At 43.4% G+C, this 18,804-nt stretch overlaps 1 protein-coding gene across 3 annotated transcripts in view; it reads left to right on the top strand.

Moving 5' to 3' along the window:
• Nucleotides 1-593: 593 nt before the first annotated feature.
• LOC105498465 (cache domain containing 1) overlaps nt 594-18,804 on the top strand; it is a 226,780-nt gene continuing 208,569 nt past the window's right edge. Inside the window, exon 1 of one of the 3 annotated variants that reach the window (XM_011770615.3) lies at nt 594-1,406. In XM_011770615.3, coding sequence (XP_011768917.1) covers nt 1,209-1,406 — 198 coding nt within the window. In that variant the 5' untranslated portion in view covers nt 594-1,208. Of the gene's footprint in view, nt 1,407-9,374; nt 9,391-9,415; nt 9,437-18,804 lie in introns of those variants that run through there. The other 2 variants (XM_071091954.1, XM_011770620.2) reach the window with 2 other exon arrangements.

Below are 18,804 nucleotides of genomic sequence, written 5' to 3'. Positions count from 1 at the left end.
GGATTTGTTTCTTATCCCCTGAGTGACCTTTGGCAATTTATTCCACCTCTCTAAGCCTCAGTCTTTGTTACCTAAAAAATTGGGATAAAGATACGTATCTCCTATGGCATGTCGCGGAGATTACGATAATATGCACACCCCCGAGCCCGGTGCCGGGCACACGGTGGCTGGTTCCAACAGAAATCTGTGGGTGGAACGCTGGCTAGTCATTGTGATGAATAACATCGAGGAGAGGGAGTGGACCTACACATGGCAGTCCCCTTCTTCCCCAACCGCTGCCAGGCAGACAGCCAGCGTCCTAGAACTTAAAGGACTTTTCGATGGGTGGAACCTGGGCCGGGTGGGCTCCCTGGCGCGGACAGAGGCGGGGAACGCTGGCGGGGGTCTACCTCTCCAGCCACGGGAAGGTCCGTGGGCTCCCCTGCCCGGGCTGGGCCGGTCCCCAAGCAGAGAGAGAGGCTGATCCCCGGCCCCCGGCGTCCCGGGGGGCAGGTTCTGAGGCGGGAGCCAGGGAGAGAGAGGAGGGGCAACCGGGGGAATTTCCCCGCCTCTCTCGCTAGTTCCATAAATCTCCGCAGCCGCCGCGGCGGCCCAGCCGGGAAGTGCACAGAGCCGGAGCGCAGCGTGGTGGCACCAGACGCCTCCCTTTCCCCACGGCTTGCTTGCTTTCTTTCAGTTGTGTGGGTTTGTGAAGCCTTCCCTTTCCCTCCTCGCTCGGGTGGCTGCCCCAGCCTCGCAGCCCGGCCGCCGCTCCTCCTCCCCGGGGCCGCCGCCCGCCCTCGCCGCTGCCTGCTAGCTGCGCCGGGACTCGCAGGAAGCGAGAGCCCCGCGGCTCGGCTCGGGCTCCGACTCCGACTCCGATTCCGACTGTCAGCCTCGGGCCCCGCGCACCCCGGCCTGCGGGCGCCCCGGCTCTCGGAGACGCCCTCTGCGCCGCGGGGGCCGGGTGGGCGCCGGGCTCCGGGGACCGCTCGGGCGGCCGCCTCCTCCCCCCACCGCCGCGGAGCCCTGCGATGGTGGCCGCCCGCGCTCCCGCGCTGTAGCCGGGCGCCTCCTAAGTTTGGGAGCCGCCGCCACCGCGACGCGGAGCCGAGCCTGCAGCAGAGGAAGAAAGTTTTGCGGGGTGCGCCGAGCGGGCCCTGGGCGCACCTCCCGCGGCCCGCTTCCCCGCGCCCGGAGCCCGTCGGCGGGGAGTTGAGGGAGGCAGCATGGCCCGCCAGCCGGAGGAAGAGGAGACGGCTGGGGCCCGGGCGCTGCGGCCGCCCCTCTGGCTGCTCTGCCTGGTCGCGTGCTGGCTTCTGGGCGCCGGGGCCGAAGCCGATTTCTCCATCCTGGACGAGGCGCAAGTGCTGGCGAGCCAGATGCGCAGGCTGGCGGTCGAGGAGCTGGGGGTCGTCACCATGCAGGTAAGTGGCCCTCGAGCTGGCCAGACATCCCGCCTTTCTCCTTTGCGCAAAGCCCCATCCCACTTCCCGGTACAAGTCCCCTGGACTGTGTGCATCGGCTCCTTGCATGCACAGAGCCCGGCTTCCCGTCGGACCCCTCTGTCCTCTGTACAGACCCCCTGACAATACACCAACTCTTCTTCCATGCACTCGTCTACCCCTGCCCTTCTCTTCTGCAGAATCCCCTGCCCTTTGCACGGAACCCACTTGACCCTGCACAGCCCCGCTCTTCTGAGTACCAGCTCCTTCATCTCGTCAAGGATTCTTCAGTTTCCTCGCACCTCTTTTCTAATTTGCACCCATTTCCCATGCAGGCTTGTTTTCACCCTGCCACCCCTGCAAACTCCCCTCCCTCTTTGTGTCCCCATCCCAGAGCAGCCAGCCCCGTCTGGCTCGGACGATTTTCCGAACTCCCCACCCTACCCCCTTGACCGCGTCCTCGCGTCCCCCCGACCGAGGCGCACCGATGGGCGCTGGGAGGGAAGGCGCCGCAGCGTACGCAGCTGCCCCGGGGACACCTAGGTCCCAGCGGAGAGCGGCCCTCTGAGAGGGCTCCGCGCTCCTTTCCCCGCCCGGGAGCATGGGGGGAGGGGCTGGCCTGGTAGATTCCCGGTAGACTCCCGACTCTAATCCTGCTGGGGGACTCTTTTTGTTGCTTTCCGCATATCCTGCTGTGGTTTGCGTGTTGTCTGCTGTATGATTTTTGTTTCGTGTGTGCCTTTTTGGGTCGAGGAGAAAGGGAGCAAAGTGAATAAGGTTCCCATTTCTCCAAATTGTTTATCATGTCCGTCCTCCTCTGGAGAGGAAGGGGGAGTAACAGAAAAACTGCCCACAGCTAGTAAGGAATCCTGAGGATGTTACTCACGACCAACAGTAGTAAAAATTGCTGAACACCAACCACCTGGAGATTCTTCCCCGCTGTTATTTTAATCCACTTGGCCATAAAGGCCCACTAGATTAGGAGAGGTTGAGATGACATTCCCAGCCTGAAACCTTTGCTATAACATTCTTATATAAATTAACACCATTCTCTTATACATTCTAACAATCATGGGGATGAATGTGGTCTTTGAAAGATCGAAGTTTCCAAGAATGCGTTCTTGGAATAGGTTTCTGATTTCCATCCTACTGTGACCACTCCTTCCACCTTCCACCGGGAGAGGTGTTCAAGTCACTTTTGGGATTTAGGTTTCTTACTTCTTTCTTCTTCCTCATCCTCCTCTTCTCTTTTTTTCTTCCTTCTACTTCCTCCTTCTCCTCCTTCTTGTTCTCCTCCTCCTCCTTTTCTTTTTCCTTCTTCCTCCTTCTTCTTTCCACTTCCCCACACCAGTGTAATTGTAACCCACGAGGTTACAATTTTCCTGAGGCAAGTTCCACAGACCTTTTCTACTGTAGGGAAAGACCACTGGGATTATTTTTAAGGGGGACATTGAGGACTGAAGAGTGGATGGATTTTGAAAGGTAATTTTGCATTTATTTGCAGACACCCGGCCCTGAAGTGCAATGGAGTTGGGTTTTCTTGATTTGCATAATAATAGATAAGCTTTTAAGATGCATCATTCAACTATGCCGATCTTTCAGGTTCAGATTCAGTTGCAATTTTGTCCATATGCATTTTCTGATTTCTGATTATTGCTGAGTTCTTAGGAGTGAAGTGACTTTTAGAAAAGATGGAAAGCTAGGATTAAAAAAAATAGTGGTGAATGTTTCCATTCAGAGCACAAACAGAATTGTAGTTTTGCATTGAGGCACCTCTTTTAATAAAGGAAACTTAATATATTGGAGTTGTGGACTCTGGTTGTAGGATTTGTAGGCATTTGCCACCTTCACTCTATCACTAGGGCCGGACAAGAAATCTTAGGATTCTCCCCTACCACCCCCCTCCATGCCTTTTCCTTGTAAGTTAAGGACTTGCTTTTTCTAAAACGCTGACAGCCGTTTTACTGTTTCTCACCCAGTCCTTGACAAAAGGTGAAATTGGATCCCAACACATTGTCATTCAGGTAGGGATCCTAAGCAAATGTAGTTTTAAAAGGCTTCCCTGTTGAAAAAGAGACACTTCGAAAAAAAGCTCTGATCGGTGGGGGGTTTGTGCCCAAATGGCCCTTTATCTCCTCCCAACTGGCCTCTTTCTAACACCTTTGCAACCTCATTGTGGAAACGGACCTCCTGTGGACAGGGTTTTGTCTGGCAAAATGTGAAGTGGCTTCTCTCCCTTTTTGAAAGGAGACACACATACTGTATTTAAATTCTACTTCTTGAGCTGTACATTGATCTGCCACTTGCTTCTATCTGGGAAAATTGCAGAAAGTGTCTCTTTTTAATTTAGTTAGACTGGTTAAAAAAAAAAGTCGAATGCAGGTTAGATTTCTGACCTTAGAACAAAGATTTTGAGCCCCACATTCTCATCTGTAAACCTTTGGGATTTGTTCAGTGGGTCTGAAATTATGTGGGTTTAGTTACCTAAAGCGTAGGTTATATAGCCCTCCCTGCAGCATGTTGGATTTTCTAGATGTGGAGCTAATCTGTTTTTCAGAGGTAAGCCTCACGTAGGCTTTAAGGTCTGACTTCCTACGAAGATGATCGGGGTGTGGGTGGAGGGGGGACAGTTGTGTCTCTTTGGAAAAGAATGTCTTCCCTTGCTTAAGGGATTGACTCCTTTCATTTGACCTTGGCATTCTGAGCATAGTACAGGCCTTTCAGGACAGCATCTCACTTTATGAGAAACATTCTATAGGTCTCTTTATATGTAAAAAGTCAATGTTCAGACTTTTATATGGCTTTTGCTGCTGAAATTCTTGAAAGACAATTTTAAAGTTTGAGAAATTACAAAGTAGCCCTCAAACCAGGCCTGCTGTTTTGCAGTATTTCGAGTGGCAGCACTTACTGCTTATAAGGAGTTGCAAGGGGGTAATTTTACAAAAACAGAAACCTAGCCTTCTTGCAGTACCATAGTTTCCCATGACGTAGTTTTTGCACTTGCTGATAAAGAAGACAGTTTGAAAAGCATCTATCTTGAAGATTTTCTTGGAAAATTCTTCAGTGGGGGCTGCCTACTCATGATTTTTGTTGTTCCTTTTCAATAATGGACAAACTGTTTTAAAAAATCTTTAAATAAGTTGTGCCAACCAATTTAGCCAGTGCTCTGGGAAAGCTGTCACTGAATACTGTTCCCCTGGCAGCAGACATCATACATCATGGATAAAAGTCAAAAACCTAATCATCATCTCCTCACTGGTCTGGTGCAGAGGAACCATGGTGGCGTTGAGGTCTGGGAGCAGTAAGTGGCTGTGTCCAGGGAGACATGTTTTTGCCTATTTATTTGTGCAACAAGTTTTTATCAAGCAATATCTTGGAGTGGAAAGAGCCCCACATTGGGTAGGTAGAGACCTGGATTCCAGCTCTGCCATTTGCAAGATGGGTGATTTTTATCTGTAAAATTGAGGATGGTGATTCTTCCTCAAGATTTGCTCTGTGAACTTAAAGGAAATAGTGCGTGTAAAGGCATCTGTTAATGTTAAGCTGGGACGGAGAAATATTGATGGATGTGGTTGTTCTCAAATGGAGAAATAATTATTGAAAGCTTACTGAGCATGGAGCTCTATGCTGGGTATTCAGGGGATTTTTTACAAGGACATATTCCAGCACAACTCCTTAAGGAGTTTACATTCTGGAGGAGGAGATAAGATTGCACAGGTAAACCAGCTAAATAACAATGCCTGCTTGTTAGAAGGCATATCTGGCTCTGGGAGCCATTTCGCCAGGCACTTATAAGGCCCATTTAACATTATAGGACAATACAGGCTTCCTAACAGCAAGGGCCTGGCACATGGCCAGTGCGCCTGCCTTAAAGTTAGCCCAACTCTACCGGGCTGGGCACACTTACTATGAACTTGGCAGACAGAGCAGCAGGTTGGTCAGACAGCTGCTGGATAGGGCCTGGGAGGGAGGGAGGAGCAGTGTTTCTTCCAGTCAGGGCAGAAGAAATACCAGAAGCAAGAACTGGAGCTTCAACTCCAATTGAAGAAAAAGCAGCAGCTAGAACAGAGGCGTGTTCAGGAACTGAAGGGCTCATCTGGGGCAGAAGTGTCAAAGATATAAAGCAATGTTGTAAATAGTGACTACAGCTGAAAGTAAAGAGCAACCCTTCTTTGTATGCAGTAAAACAGCAATGCACTAAATTCATTATTCCTTTTTTTTTTTTTTTTTTTTTTTAAAGAGACAGGATCTTTGCTGTGTTACCCAGGCTGGAGTGCAGTGATGTGATCATAATTCACTGTAACCTCAAACTCCTAGGCTCAAGCAATCCTCCTGAGTAGCTGAGACTACAGGCGCATAGTACCACACCCTGCTAATATTGTTATTTTTTGTAGGTATGGAGTTTCACTGTGTTGGCCAGGCTAGTCTTGAACTGCTGGCCTCGAGTGATCCTCCCACCTTGGCTTCCCAAAGTACTGGAATTACAGGTGTGAGCTACTGTGTCTGTCCTGCATTATTCATTTTCGCATATATCCAACAAACTTTTGGGGAGCTTCTGCTCTATGAAGGGTCTTGGGTTAGATTAAACTGGCAGTCAAAGGTGACTAAAGCCTGGCCCATGCACTTAATCTCTCAACCAATGATGGAAATAGACACAAAAAGAGGCATTATGATACAGGTGGTTAGCGAGAGGCATAGAGGCGTTACACTGCAGTAGGTTGGTGCAGTGGTACAGAGAGAAACAGGATATCGTGGGAGCATAGAGGAGCCTTGCCCAAGCCCCTTTGGTGAAGTCAAAGAAGTTAGCTACTTCTCCCTTGTCCTTTTCAGTGAAATGTCCACATACACAGGCCAGTCCTAAAAGCAGGAGCAGCTGTTGCTGCTGCTGCTTCACACATAAAGGGTAGCCAAATCAGTAGTTCATCAGATGTTTCTGATTCCTTTGGTGACACTGGACAAGGTAGCTGGTGTATCTTGAATATCTGAACAGGACTCTGACTCCTGCGCCCCTTCGTATGGCTCCCATGTTTCATTTCTTTGGCCATTATCCTAGAGCTTCTGTGGTTATTGGACATAAACATCTTGCTGGCTCTATTGTAACTGCAAGCTGGTTTGCAGTCATGTTTGGTAAGATGTGTAATTTCCTCTAAATCACATGCATCATGATAGGACAGGGCTGGTTTAGAATGATTTGAATGTGTAAATTATACAATATAGAACATTTTCGAAGGAAAAATCACCTGTGTATGCAAATAATGTGGTTTGATTCTATGCCTTGTGTACCATATAAGCCTTAGTGGAAAAACTGCTGTGTTGCTTTCTTTTGAAAATGGATATTTAGAATAGAAGAAAACTGACCATTGACAGACGGATGACTCTGAGTTGAACTTGTCAGGAATTAGCCCAAGAAAAAGCATGTTGAATGACTTCTGATAAACTGTCTCTGTTGTGCTTAGCACTTCCTCGACTTCCTTCTCACTAATGCCTATCTTAGCTGGCCTTATTCCTTGTGCTTATTATGTTTTTCCTGCCAATAGTACTTGAGTCTGGAAGGGCTTGGGGGAGGGAGTGGAGATGGTTTTACACTTCGTAACATGTTGGTGCTATTTCTGGTTGCTGCTTGAGGAGTTCCTTCCTTGAGCTTAAGTGGACTTGCAGGCAGGAACCTTGCAGAACTCTGGAATTTTGGTATTAGATGGAGTGGGATTTATTTTAGGTATGCTTGTACCTTGGAGTAAGAATTTATTGAAAGTCAAAATATGAAGGGACAACAGGGACAAGAATTTTGACTCAGCCAGTTGGTTATTAACTGTGTAACTTCTGGCATGTTATTACATCACTCTGAACTTCAATGTCTTTGCATTTCATGTAGCTGATGGTGGGAAATATACTTTAAAGGATAACCAAGTGTCTAGCTCAGGGCTTCAGGTAGGAGCAGTCAATAAACAGAAATATACATGTGAGAGCAGTTCATTTAGCGCCAGGGCACAGAACCTGGAAGGTAGTAAACATGTAGCTCCTGAGCCTGAAGGAAACTGGAATCTAATTTGTAGACCTGCAGATTTCAATATGGTCAATCCTCTGCCCCCAGGTTTTTAAGATATGGTTCACAGACCTTTGGATGTGGTGCAAAACCATGCTTGGGGCTTTCTGAAGAAAATGCTAGACCTGGCTAGTCATAGTTATTTCTTTAAACTACAAAGATTTAAAAACATATACAAAGGTAAATAAAATAGCATATGAATATCCACATACCTCTCACCCAGCTTAGACAGTTATTAACTGATGGTCAGGCTGGTTTCATTTCTACCTCTGCCTCCACTTGCTCTTCCCTCAGATTATTTTGAAGCAAATTCCGGATATCACATAATTTCATCTATGACATTTTTATTGTATCCTTATTTAATTCCTATATTTGTAATGTTTTATAATATATATAATATATTGGTATACTAGTGTATAAAATTTACAATTGACAAATAGATATAAATATTTTGGAGGTTGTTTAGGCTACACTTTTTAACAATGATGTGCCTGAATAAAACCGTTGCCGAGTCTCCTAGATTTTTGCAAATTCGCTAATACCTTTGCCCAGCAAATTCCCCAGCCTTCCCAATGTAATGCCAAGCTTCTTTGGGGAAGCTCCTCTAGGTCTATCCCTAATTGTGCTGTCTGGCCCTCGATTTCATGCCTGGATTTCCCCACAAGACTGGGAGGGTCCTTGTTTTTCTTAAAGGCTGGCATGTAGCCTAGGCACACAAACTGGACTGCTGCAACATGAACCACATCTACTGCTTGTCCCTGTTCTCTGCCTCTTCCAGAAGACACAAGAGTCAGAAAAGGACCAAGCAAGATAGCTGTAACTGGGAGAGAAGACAGGCAGATTGAAGAGGAAGAGCTGGACTAATATACGGTATCTTCTGATCAGTCTGTCAGCAAATATTCATTGGGTTCCTCATTACACGGAGGCTGAGAGTAATAGGACATCTAGTGCCTCGCCCTAAGACCGCAGAGCTCTGTCATATCCAGAGAGGCTAAACCAACTTGGATGGCTCAAGACAATATAGAAATAAATGCTAAAATATGGGAACCCTGAGTACACCCAGGGTTGCTATATCGAATTCGTGTTTCTAGAGGTCAGTTAGACAAAACGAATGAAGTGGACCAGGTGTAGGTAAGCAGGGAGTGGTGTTGGATGTTGCAAGCTGGAGGGCTGTGCCAAGGCTGAAGAGGGGCAGGACCACTCAGCTACTCTGTTGCCCAGTAGCCATGTGGGTCCAATGTTGTCACATGACTTTGTTTTTTATGAGAAGCTGGGTGTCTGTTTTTTCCGTAAAATATCTTTAAATTTTTGGCAACTAATTCAGTTTAAAAAACAAAAACAGGCCGGGCGCGGTGGCTCAAGCCTGTAATCCCAGCACTTTGGGAGGCCGAGACGGGCGGATCACGAGGTCAGGAGATCGAGACCATCCTGGCTAACACGGTGAAACCCCGTCTCTACTAAAAATACAAAAAACTAGCCGGGCGAGGTGGCGGGCACCTGTAGTCCCAGCTACTCAGGAGGCTGAGGCAGGAGAATGGCGCAAACCTGGGAGGCGGAGCTTGCAGTGAGCTGAGATCCGGCCACTGCACTCCAGCCCGGGCTACAGAGCAAGACTCCGTCTCAAAAAAACAAAAACAAAAACAAAAACAAACAAACAAAAACACACACACACCATGTGGGCCAAACCAAACATGTCTGCAGGCTGGATAGAGCCAGAGGCCACCAATTTGCAGTGTCTGGGTTAGGATTATTCAGCGGATTCCAGAAAGAAAACGCAGGGGTTGTGTGCTGGTTATGGGGAGGCTGATTTATTTGTGATACAAAGAAGAACTTTCTGATAGAAGAGTTCTAGAATGGATTGCTTTGAGAGATGAACTTGTCATCATAATGACTTCAACAAGATGAAGGTTTACTTGGTGCCAGGTACTATGTTAGGTTTGAGATACCTACCTGTCAGTTAATTTCTGAGGTAATGAATGTTATGAGAGGCGTTTCGGGATGCTTGGAGAAAGTGTCAGGGATGTTAACCTATTTAAGGGCACAGAGGGATTCTGGCAGGCCTCCCTGAGAAAGTGGAATGAAGTAGGAGTTGGTTAGTCAGAGTGGACTTCCCAAAAGGCTCCTTTTTGAGGAAAAGCGTAACACCTTTGATGAGTGGAAAGATGGCATTATGGTTTTGGAGTTTAGAGAACTAGTTGGAAGAAAGGGCATAAATAGAGGTGGGAGAAATAGGCAGAAGTCAAGCTGGGGGGTGTTTCTTGGATCCTTCATGTCAGTAAAGACTTGTGACATGGCAGGCAGCAGAACACTCAACTCATACTGGCAAGAAAGGAAGCTACTGCCCTATGCACTTGAAGTGTCTGGGGTAGATCTTTGGGCAGGACTGGATTAGGGCTCAAAGCATGTGGCCAGTACGCTGTTTTTGTCTCTTTGCATGCCTACTTCTTAAATAGGTTCTCCCCTCTATTTCAGTATGGCTGGCAGTAGCTTATCAATGTTTAAGTTGGGAACTAGCTGCTGCTTGTGCCTAAGTTCTTTGTATTTGGAGGTGAGGTGCTCTGAGGAGAAGAAACAAAAATCTGGAGAAAGCTTAGAACCTAGAAAACTCAGCCAAAGTGTCTTCAGACTCAGACGCTGTTCAGCAGTCACCGGTTGCCAAGGCCTGCTACATTTCTGGGTTTTGCCTCCCCAAGTTTAGTTTGATCCTGCAAGGTGGACTCCCTGCCTCTGGTCCAAAGACAGGCTGGCTGCCCAGTGTGGTCCCTCCTGTGGAGTTGTGCAAATCCAGGCTTAGCAGACCTGCCATTTCTCCCTGACCTCTCAGATCTACAGATCACTGGCTGCTATGAGAACAGGGATGGACCAGAGAGATAGTCAAATCTGCCCCGCTTGTTTTACAAATGTTCATTTTACAGAAACTGAGACCCAGTGAGGAAGTGGCTCTCTGGAGATCACACCAGTAGTAAGTGATAGATTTAGAACTCATGTTTTGGTTTTAGTCTCTCGTTTTTTGACCCTTTTCATAATATTATACTGTGGGAGCCCCCTTTTCCCCCCATTTTTCTCTTAGAATGGAAAAGGAAACTTGATATAGTAGTATACATTCCTCTTCTGAAAAGAAAGTTTGGCTTAATGATTTAATGGCTGCGAACTTAAAGTTGATGGTCTAATTTGACAGCTGACTAGATTTTTAAGTTGCTAAATACCTAGAAGTCAGTGAGTCAGTGAAGAAAGTTAAAAAATTCTTAGACTTACTAGAATGTTGTTAGATTTTTTTAAGTGCAAACTTAACTGGTCAATAACTATCATTGTGAACCAGTACCATTGAAGCATTTTTTTTTTTTCTGAAAAGGTAAGTTATTTAAAAAATACTTTAGAGGAGGAATGACTTTGTTTTGTGTTTGTTTATGTAAAAGCCACAGAAGAAAATTCTACCTGTAATTTTCAGGTAAAGTTCTATTTAGAAATTGGATTTTGTGACCTACCTCTCTCTCCCTAGTCATTAAGGGGATATGAAGTTGTTTCTTTCTCTCTCCTTTTTTTTTTTTTTTTTTTTTGTGAAAATTGCAATAGGATTACTACTTTGGAGGAATGGTTCATTTAATGTGATGATGAAACAAACTAAATGTTGTTTAAATGTTTCTTTACCTTGCCCTCTTTTTTTCTGAGTTCAAAGGTAGCTTTCTGTACTTCAGATGTACACAGTCAAATGATTTCCGAGTTAATTACCGTTTGAAAAGTTCCAACACCTAAATACCAGAGTGGGGAATGTAAAAAGTAGCTTATGGTCCATATTTCTCTGGAAATAGTATGCTTTATTGTAATTGTAGAGGGGAAGCCAGGGGAGTAAATTCTTATCTTGTACATGATAATGTCTTGGTTCTCTTCCAACCATAACAGTTATTATAAAGATGCAGTCAAAGCCCAAAACGGCAGCCCCTTTTTTTTTTCTTGCTTCCCCTTGGATTTTTATTTTATTTTATTTTTGCATGGAGTATTTTTAAAGATATTCAAGGCTCTGGTGGAAGGACAGTGAAAATCGGCAAACCAGTGAAAATGAATCTGAATTTTTAATTAGGCTTTGAGTTGTTTCTTCAAAGTGTGGAGACATCATTAATGATGTAAGTCTTGTTGCATTAGCAGAGACTGACATTTTACTTCAAACGCAGAGAGTGCAGCTGTCCTGTGCAGATAAAAGTCGCCAAGTATGGAAGAGCAAGGTGGATTGGTAGATAATTAGCTGTCCCACATTACTGCAGTGTGGAAGAAGCCTGCCAGTCATGGGCAGGAAGGAGGAATTATTAGCAGGAGAAAATCCAAGTGTGTCATAAAGCAATTTGGAATCACTTCAGCTGTGGCTGAGCTGATAAGGCGCATGTTAAGGAAAAACACAAACTGAGTCTAGTTTATGGTGGCCAACTTTTCTTGCTTTCTTTAAAAAAATCTTAATTCAAAAAATGAATTGCTAGAAATTAATGATCTATAAATATGCTGAAATATAGATTCATCAGTCTGCCTTGACTCTGTATATAAAAATTTAACCAGCTTACAGTAGTTTTATTTCTATGTCACTTGAAAATAAGGTGAGGATTCTATATAGGAAAAAAAAATATGTTACAGAGAAGCCATGAACCCATGGCAATTACTGTGCTGTGTATTACCATTAAAAGATATTTGAAAAAGAAAATTGGAAGTATATCATCTCTGATATAAATGTATAGTATTTATAAATGGTTTCAGGATATTTTCATGTCCATATTACTGGTAGCATATGTCTGTATATTTAAATATTTTAAGAGTTTTTCTGTGATCACTGCATTCATTTCTAGGGGACTAGAGGTGTAGAAAGACCTGTTGGGTTTCTTGTCCGTCCTCTATTATTTGCTAACTCATATGAAACTTCATGGGACTTTTTCCCCCCACTTGGATTACTCCATGTACCTCTGCCAGGATACTGGGCCTTCTTTGTCCTGACACAATCTGCTTTAATGGATTGGCTCTCTCTAAAGCCTATATTTCTCATGACATCCCAAAGACAGGACATGCTGAAATGGGTTCGTTTCCATATTCTGCTTGGCGGTGCCTGAACAAGAGCTGTCCTTGGCCACTGCAGGAGACAGCCAGTGCTTTCTGCTGCTTGTTCTGCTCCCTTTCTAGGGGACTGTTAGTCACCGAGTTGTTGCTGCCCTGAGTGGTTTTGGGGAAAAACCTGGAGAACATAGATTGGGTTGGTTGGTTGGTTTGTTTTTTGTTGCAGTCTTGGCTATTTGATCCAGAATTGGCTTCACTGAACCATTTGTGAAAAGGGGAAATTTGCCACTTCTGTAGTCTTCGGGGGGTTAGCCTGTGTGCTAATTATGAACCAAACACATTTGTTAGGAGTGTTTTAAACTTGAGATAGTATGATTTCAGATGACCATGAAAGAGGCAAATACATTATTTGCACATATTCAGATAAAAAAATGTAGGCAAGAGTTACAAGCAGTAAAACATCCTGGAGATGACTTATTAGAGCATGAGCTCTTGCAGGAAAGAACACAGAACACAGGAAAGAACACTGCGTAGTCCTGGTGGTTACCCCTGTCTGTGTCACATTATGAGGACTCAAAAATTTCTAGACCACAGACATTGCCCAGCAGCCTTTAAATGGTAGACTTTGTAACTTTTTAGTAGTTACTGTTACAAATTTAGCTTTTACTACTATGTTTAATGTGTCCATTTTATTACTTTAGAATTACTATGAAATGTCTAGGGTCTTTATCTGCTACTAAAGATTAAGAACGTTTCAGGTGAGTAGAAGTATCTGCTACAGTATCAAGCACATTAGGACTCTAAGTAGACTCTAAGTATTATTTGGTTCTAATGTTTAATATAGTCACCTAGAGAAAGTTGGGCTACATTTAAGAATGTAAAAAAATACAAAAATGATTGTGTACTTGCAAACTAATATACATGGATCTACTCTATCCTAGAGGTTAGAGTTCATTAGTTAATTCACTTCACAAATCTTTATTGAACACAGACTGTGTGCCAGGTATTATGCTTGGATTTGAGTTTATGTTGTCACAAAGAGAGAGACATGATTCCTACTGTTATAAAATATGCAGCCTGCTAGGTGAAATAGACATTAAACAAATAATCTTACAAATAAATATACGTTGTAAATTTTGAGTAATATTATGAAGGAAATATGGGGCCTTTAGAAAGAGTACCAAGGGCAGGCTGGGCTGGGTGTGGTGGCTCACTTTGGTAATCCCAGCACTCTGGGAGGCCGAGGTGGCAGGACCCCTTGAGGCCAGGAGTTGAAGACCAGCATGGGCAACATGGTGAGACCATGTCTCTACAAAAAAAAAAAAAAAAAAAAAAAAAAAAAAAAAAAAAGAGTGCCAAGGAGATATTTTATAAATGTAAGTCAGATATGTCATACCTCTGCTTAAAAGTCCCTAAAGGTTCTCATCTGACTCAGTACAATCCTGAATTACTGGTGGCCTTCGCAGCTGGATGTGATCTGGCCCCTTCCACCTTTGTGACCTTATCTTTTACCTCCCCTCCCCCTTGCATATAACTCTGTTCTTTCAGCACTCTAAGCACATTCCTGACCCAGAACCTTTGAACTTGCTGCTCCTCTTGCTTGAGAACAGCAAGAAGTATCCTTGCCAACCCTCTTTGAAACAGCACCTCCCTTGCCCTTCCTCACTGTTTCCTACCCTGTTTCTTTTAGTGTTCGTCATGCCCCCTAACCTCTCACAGGTAAGCACTGTATTGTTCAATGCTATATTCCTGTAGAATGGTGATTGGCTCCTAGAAGTATTCAGTAAATCATTATTGGACAAGGGTGAGCGGGAGCGACAACTCTAAAAGGGAATCTGAAGCAGTGATGGAAAGGAGGAGCCAATCAGGGGAGGGGCTGGGGGCCAAGCAGAAGGAGGAACCAATCAAGGGAGACGTTGGGAGGGGACATGGCAGAAGGAGGAGCCAACCAGGGAGAGGTTTAGGGGGTCTAGCATTCCAGCAGAAGGAAGAGGCTTTGTAGAGGTCTTGAGAGACAGGACCTTGGTGTAGTTTAAAAACTGAAAGCAAGCCAGGCGGCTGACGGCATATGAGCCGAAGGGTGGTGCTAAGGGAGGAATTTTGATTCTTATTCCTCGTCAATTCAGGTATATTTCCCAGTAACTCTTTTAGTCGTGGCCAAAAGTGTACAGTTCTGTGGCATTAAATACTTTCATATTGTCGTGCAACCGTCATGACCATCCATCTCTAGAACTTTTTCATCTTCCCAAACTCTGTACCATTGAATAATAATGCCCCATTCCACCCTCTCGCCAGTTCCTAGCAAATCACTGTTCTACTTTCTGTCTCTCTGAATTTGGCTACTCTAGGCACCTCATAAAAGTGGAATTAAACAATATTTGTCCTTTTGTGACTGACTTATTTCACTTGGCATAATGTCTTCGGGGTTCATCCATGTGTAGCATGTGTCGGAATTTCCTTTCTTTCTAAGGCTGAATAATATTCCATTGTGTGTATATGCCACATTTTGTTTATCCGTCCATCCATCAATGGACAGTTGACTTGCTTCCACCTTTTGGCTACTGTGAATAATGCTACTATAAACATAAGTGTACAAATATCAGTTTGAGTCTGCTTTCAGTTCTTTTGAGCATGTGCCCAGAAGTGAAATTGCTAGATCATATGGTAATTCTGCTTAATTGTTTGAGAAACTGCCATACTGTTTTCCATAGTGGGTGTACCATTTTAAAACTTTCCCACCAGCAATGCACAAGGGTTCGAATTTCTTCCCCTCCTTACCAGTACTTGTTTTTTGTTTGGTTTATTTGTTTTACAGTAGCTATCCTAATGGGAGTGAAAATACACACTTTTTGTTGAAGTTTCATGAATTTTGAAAATGCAGTCATGTAACCAACACCACAGTCAAGATATACAACAGTAACACCGCTCCCCAAAATTATCTGATGCTGCACCTTTATAGTCAGTCCTTTCCCCACCTGAAACTCCTGGAAACCATCGATATATTCTCCATATCTATAGTTTTGCCTTTTCCAGAAAAGGATAAATGGAAACATTATGATATGTATTTTGAGTCTGGCATCTTTCATTTAACACAGTGCATTTGAGATTCATCCATGTTGTATGTATCAATAGTTAATTCCTTTTTATTGCTGAGTACCATTCTATTGTACAGATATGCCACAGTTTGCTTATCCATTCACCAATTAAAGAACATTTGAGTTTTTGGTAGTTTTTTGTTTTGTTTGTTTTGCTTTGAGACAGGGTCTTTCTCTGTCACCCAGGCTGGAGTGCAGTGGCATGATCACAGCTCACTGTAGCCTCCACCTCCTGGGCTCAAGTGATCCTCCCATCTCAGCCTCTTGAGTAGCTGCGACCACAGGCATGCACCATCATGCCCGGCTAATTTTTGTATTTTTTGTAGAGATAGGGTTTCACCATATTGCCCAGGCTGGGAGTTTTTTGATGTTTCAAATCTACTATTACACATTCAGGGTTTAATAGTGGTTTTGGGTTGAATATAAGTTTTCATATTTCTAGGGGTGGAATTACTATGCCATATGTTAAGTGTGTGTTAAACTTTATAAGAAACTGCCAGTCTGTTTTCCAAAGGGGCTGTATTACTTTGTTTCCCCACCAGCAATGTATGAAAAGTCCTGGTTGCTCCACAGCCTCACCACAACTTAGTAGAATCTGTCATTTTAATATTAGTCATTATAAAATGTGTGAAGTGGTATCTCATTGTGGTTTTAGTGAATATTTCTCTAATGAACAATGATGCTGAGCATTTTTTTCATGTGCCTATTTGCCATTAGTGTGTCTTTTTTGGTGAAATATCAAAACCTTTGCTAATTTTAAATTGGGCTGTTTATTATTGATTTTTAAATAATTTAGTGATTTTTATTAAATTTGTCGCATTATGCAGTGAGCACCATTATCTGGTTTTATAACATTTCCATAACCCAAAAAAGTTTTCATATATTAATTTATTGTCGAGTTTTGAGAGAGCGTGTGCGCTCACACGTATGTATTCAGACGTGCTTTTTATGTTCGGGATGAGAGCCGAATTCTACTACTACAAATTGGTTTTCTTTCAAATGACATTGTTCTCAAAGGAAATTTGCTTTTATTGTTTAAATAGTAATGACATCCAGGATTAGAAATAATAAAGTGTAATCCAGGGTATATGCAAATCTTCAAGAGAGCTGTGGGTTTTGCAGTTCTTGTTTGCAGCTAAAAACAAAGCATTATTTCGGATTTTTGGATCAATGTGGCCTGCATAGAATCTTGGGCTTAGTCAGTCAGTCAATCTGTAAGAAACTGTAGATTGAACTTCTGTTATGCACAAGCACAGCTTTGGGAGCTGGGACTGCCTTTGAGGAGCTTACATTCTTATAAGAGGGAGATAAATATTTAAACATGTAAACGCTAAGTACAGGTAATGTTGAACCCTGACCAGTTCTGTGAAGGACATAAAGTAGGTTAACATGGAGTTCAAAGAAGGCCTCTTGGGGGTGCTGCTATTTGAATGGAGGCGTGAATGATGATTGGTAGCAGCCTGGGAGGACCTGTTGTAAGGAATAAAGCATACAGAGACCTGTGGAGGGAAGGAGATCAGTGTGTGTGAAGGGCTGAACAAAGGCGCTGAAGAAAATTGGGAATAAAGGAAGATGAGTGAGGATAGGATCACTGTGGAGAACAAGTTTGGATTTTGTTCTGGCTGAAATGGGAAGCCACTGGAGGGTTTTAGGCACAAAAACAAGGGAGTTGGCTTTTGCTTAGAAGGATCCCTCTGGCTGGTTCCATTTCTTTCTCTCACTCTCTTGGCTCTATCACCCTCTGGTTGTCAGTTTATCCTCAGGCTGGTTTTGCCTGTAGTAAAATGAGTGCAGTGATGCTAGGCTTCCCAGAGGTACAGGACACTCTTCAGGAGAAGAGGGCATCTTTCTCCCCTCTAGGCTTTGAAGGATGGCTTGGGCTCACTCTGACTGGACCTTAGTGGAATACAAGAGAATGGGATTACATTAGTTTATGCCAGTCAGGACCTACTCCTGCAGCCTAAACCTCCTAGAAGTGGGTTGATTCTACTCACATTTTATGACCTACACAATCCAGTGATTTGCATAGCAGAGAGGTGACACCAATATTTACTACAATTATCGCTGTTACCATTCCACTGGCAGTAGAATACAGGGAATGATTTTGATCATTTTGGCTAGTGTCTTGGTTATGCTGGACCTCCTCTTTTTTTGAAAAAAAAAAAAAATGTAACTGATTATCTACTTAGCACCTGCCATACCTAATTTCAAGACAGACATGAAACATAGGAAGTGCATGGTGGTGTTACATCAACAATAGTGCTTGGAACTGCTTAGTTCATTTGGTTAGTAGGAGAATTCAAATCAATTGGTTTAGAAGGCAATTCTAATACTTTATATATTTGAATATAATTTCAACTTTTTGTAAGGTGATGTGATTGTGGTTTGGAATTGCCCATGTTGGTGGGATTTACATTTTATAAACATATTATTACAGATACAGCTTAAATATGTTTTTATAGGTAGAACTGGGTTTTTCAGTAGCTGGTGGTAGATGCTTTTATGATTTGTGTTTTGTAAGTTTCAGTTCTTTGACCATCTCTGTTTGTTCATCTCTAATTTCTGGTTGGCTGTGTCTGTTCTGTGATGATACTGAGAAAAGTTACAAAGAGAATTGCTACTTTTGGATGTGGTTTTTAAACAGCCTGCAATCATTTCATCTAGTTAGTGAAACTAAAATACATGATTTTTATAAATGATTTTTGAGAGGTTTGTAGTTACCAAAACAAAATCTACTCTGGACAGTTATAGAGGATTCATTGTACAGAGAATCTCATTATGACATAGTAAAATATTATTAAGGAGGTAAAGCATGAAAAACATCCTTTTTGAGTTTATTTTCCTCATAAAAGTTTGTCTTCTATTTGATGCAAATCAAGATTGTATAGGACTTGCAGGTAACCTGGTAAATTTCTTGTTGAATTTTCATTTAGTGTTTTTGCTCATAAATTATTGAAGTGAGAGTATTGTGCTACTATTTCCCAAAATGTCTGACATTGAATGAAGAGGTGGGAGGTCTACTAACATAACAACATGTTCTCCATTATTCTTTCTTTCAATACACATTGTGCATACAACCTGCCAAGTTGTATGTCTTATCCGGTGAATTCAGGTATCTTCCATTTCATTAGAATTTGACTTTTATACACTGATTCTCTTAGTTACAAGACTGAGATCAAAATTGTGTAGATAAACATTGAGCTATTCTTAC

The sequence above is a fragment of the Macaca nemestrina genome, chromosome 1 (assembly GCF_043159975.1).
Source record: "Macaca nemestrina isolate mMacNem1 chromosome 1, mMacNem.hap1, whole genome shotgun sequence".
Taxonomy (NCBI): Eukaryota; Metazoa; Chordata; class Mammalia; order Primates; family Cercopithecidae; genus Macaca; species Macaca nemestrina.
The sequence above is the reverse complement of the archived record's forward strand: the minus strand, read 5'-3'. Positions and strand labels throughout refer to the sequence as shown.